The 3,302-nt window shown below is 41.9% G+C and overlaps 1 gene segment (V, D, J or C); it reads left to right on the forward strand.

Moving 5' to 3' along the window:
- The first annotated feature begins 158 nt into the window (after positions 1–158).
- On the forward strand, positions 159–717 carry LOC131837193 (T cell receptor alpha variable 9-2-like). The segment is given in 2 exon segments: positions 159–261; positions 383–717. Coding segments are annotated over 2 exon segments (381 nt in total).
- Positions 718–3,302: the final 2,585 nt, after the last annotated feature.

Genomic DNA, 3,302 nt, shown 5'->3' on the forward strand with positions numbered 1-3,302 from the left:
GAGTAGTAATTGCATGACCAGTCTGGTCATGTTTTTCAGTGTTTAAGGATTCTGGCCAACAAGCACCCATTTCAGCCCCTGTCCACCAGGGGGTGCAGCTTCCTACTGCAATCACATTTCCTGTGTGAAATGTGGGCTTCCACTGATCATTTCTCTGTCACTCCAAACTTATTCATCGTAAGAAAGAAAAACATTATTTAGGTGACACGCCAGAGATGAAGTGTTCTCTGGGCTTTGGGACTGTGGTACTCTTAATGCTTGGTAAGTAAAATCCTTCTTAAAATTTGGATTCTTTTTCTTTTGTATCAGTAAAAAGTTGAGCTATAATTTATCCAAGAGCTTCCTGCCCAAGGTGACACAGGTCTCTTTTCTTTTTCCTCAGGACAAACCCGTGGAAACTCAGTGACTCAGACGGAAGGCCAAGTGACCCTCTCAGAAAATGCTTTCCTGACTATGAATTGTACTTATTCAGCATCAGGGTACCCTGCCCTTTTCTGGTATGTCCAGTATCCCGGTGAAGGTCTAGAGCTCCTCCTGAAAGCCTTGAAGGACAAGGAGAAAGGAAGCAACAAAGGATTTGAAGCCACCTACGATGGCAAATCCAAATCCTTCCACTTGGAGAAACGCTCAGTGCAAGCCTCAGATTCAGCTGTGTACTACTGTGCCCTGAGTGACACAGTGACAGGGACTGCAGGGGGAGCTGAGCGCAAACTCTGAGCAGAACAGGGCCCTGGAAGCTGAGTGTCTCTGCCTGATCCATTCTGGTCCCAGCACAGTCTGTGGTTGTTTGTCCCTCAGTGTCTGGTTGATACAAAATCATTCAGAGAACAAGAGTATAGGAGCCAGAATAACTTACCCCAACTCCAGGTGTTTCTTAGTGACATTGAAAACCGTTTGATGGCAAGAGTTCCTCAGCCAGAGTGTAACTAATTTCAAGGTAGAATCACGTAACAATGATGTGATCCTGTGGTCATCCTTGCAGTGAACGTCCAGCCCCAGAAGTTGTTCATGGAACCCTGGTAGGTGTTGCTGTGTCCATGACACTTTTAGAGACACATGGTGTGCCTGAGAAGGTGGTGATGCCTAATGTCTTCCTAACAGAGAATGGCAGTGGACGTGATGTTGACCATCAGCCCCAAAACAGATTTTAGTAGAGAAAGAAGGGAAGGGAAGAAAGGAGGAGGAACACATGTACTTGACCAAGGAAAGAGAGGTCAGGGACCTCTGCCCTGCTTTTTTTTCTAGTAAATCAGGTGATAGACTCAGGATGATACTTGAAATGAAGGCTTGGGACTGGAAACAGAATGGAGAAAGTGGCTTATGTCCTGGCCAGTTAAATAGATCAGTTGGCTTTCTGACAATAAGAACTCAAGGGAGATAGCTTTCAGTGTCCAGGAAATATGGTGGGGAAAAATGCTCTTGCACTGAGGTTTCCTAATGATATGAATATATAGGTGACACTGGGAGGGAAATCCTATTGATTTCTCCTAACTCTTGTTTTGCCACCTTTCAGAGAGAGCCAGAAATCATGGGATTTGGAAAATGTATGGGAAAAAGTGCAGCTGTACAAAAAATAATAGAAAAAACAATGTCTTTTGCAGTACAGGAACATGCCAATATTATTTCAATCTTCTTTAACTACTATCTCCTTATTTGCAGATTTTATGAATGAGCTATGATCAGAATATTAATATATTCCCTTACATATTTGTTAATTATTCTTGGTTAGTTAATTTTTATTTCATTGGTTTAAAGTGAAAATTTTATTTTCAAATCTGTATTAATATAAATGCATGTGAATATGTACTTTAAAGTATTCAAAGGATATATAATAAGAGTTTTCCTAGACTTCTGAGAAACGCAGTAGACTAGGGGTGCCTGACGGACTCCGGTTTGAGTTGGAATTCTGATTCTCCAGGTTGTAACTTCGAGCCCATATTGGGTAGAGATTACTTAAAATTGAAATCTCTAAAAAACAAACAAACAAACAAACAACTCAAGGTAGATTAATAGTACATATTTATCTCTTAATTTCTCTAATACCCTTTTTTTAAAAATCAACTATTTATTCATTTGAGGGAGAGAGTGCATGAGCACAGTGAGAGAAGAAGGGGAGGGAGAAGCACACTTCCCACTGAGCAGTGAGCCCAACAGGTGGCTGGATCCTAGGGCATGGAGATCATGATGTTAACTGAACTTAGAAGCTTAACCAAATAGCCAACCAAGCCCCTCTAATAGTCTTTAAGAACTTTAGCAAAGCTATCCTAAAGGGCAAAAAGCTGAAAACAGAAAGCAAAACAGGAAAGAACCTATCAGCAGACAGTGCCATCATAATTTTAGAAAATGAGCTGTATCTGGACAGAGGGGAACTTGCATGAGAGACTAAATAAGGAGAAACCCAGGCCTGGTGTAGAAGAACCTCAGTGTATGCTGTGCCCTCCAGAAAGGGTTGGGGAAAAGAAGCACCACATAATTTTAGAAAATTGAGGAAGATGACATTGCCCATGTTGGCACGCACATGTGTGTGCACAGGTGTGCATGTGTGTATGTGTGTGTTGAGGGTATTGGGCAGAAGGAAGAATACAAATAGACAGAGTGGTCACCTTGGGCCTCAGAACTGAGTATGTGACCCTTGGAAGCTTACTGTGGTTCAGTTGAGGTAAGGGAAACACATAAATTTGAAGGACTGATAACTTACAACCAAAATTTGATGTCCATTCTGGCCTTTCTGAACAGAGCACAGCTGAGCTGAGCTGTGGAGAAAAAACAATGAGAAACAATGAGAAGGAGACCTGGGTGTGTGGATCTGTCATCCAAGGGCTTCAGCCTGAACCCTTCAGCGGAGAATGATCAGATTTTCTGCTTTTGGCTCCAACATAGGCATCTGAACATACACAGGTAGTGAGGAGGAACACTAGCATAACAATAGGTACATTGGGCGCCTGGGTGGCTCAGTGGGTTAAGCCGCTGCCTTCAGCTCAGGTCATGATCCCGGGCTCCTGGGATTGAGTCCCACATTGGGCTCTCTGCTCAGCAGGGAGCCTGCTTCCTCCTCTCTCTCTCTGCCTGCCTCTCTGCCTACATGTAATCTCTCTCTGTCAAATAAATAAATAAAATCTTTTAAAAAAAATAGGTACATTGAAAGAGCTACAGTGATTAGTCTAAATGCTTTGCCTTCTTATCATAGTGTGATTTATTTCTACCTTAAATCATAGAGTGTGAACATGCATGATTCTTACAACATTTTTTTCATAATTCTTACATTTTATGTTGTTTACATAATTAATTAAAAGCAGTTTTTT

The sequence above is a fragment of the Mustela lutreola genome, chromosome 7 (genome assembly GCF_030435805.1).
Source record: "Mustela lutreola isolate mMusLut2 chromosome 7, mMusLut2.pri, whole genome shotgun sequence".
Lineage (NCBI taxonomy): Eukaryota > Metazoa > Chordata > Mammalia > Carnivora > Mustelidae > Mustela > Mustela lutreola.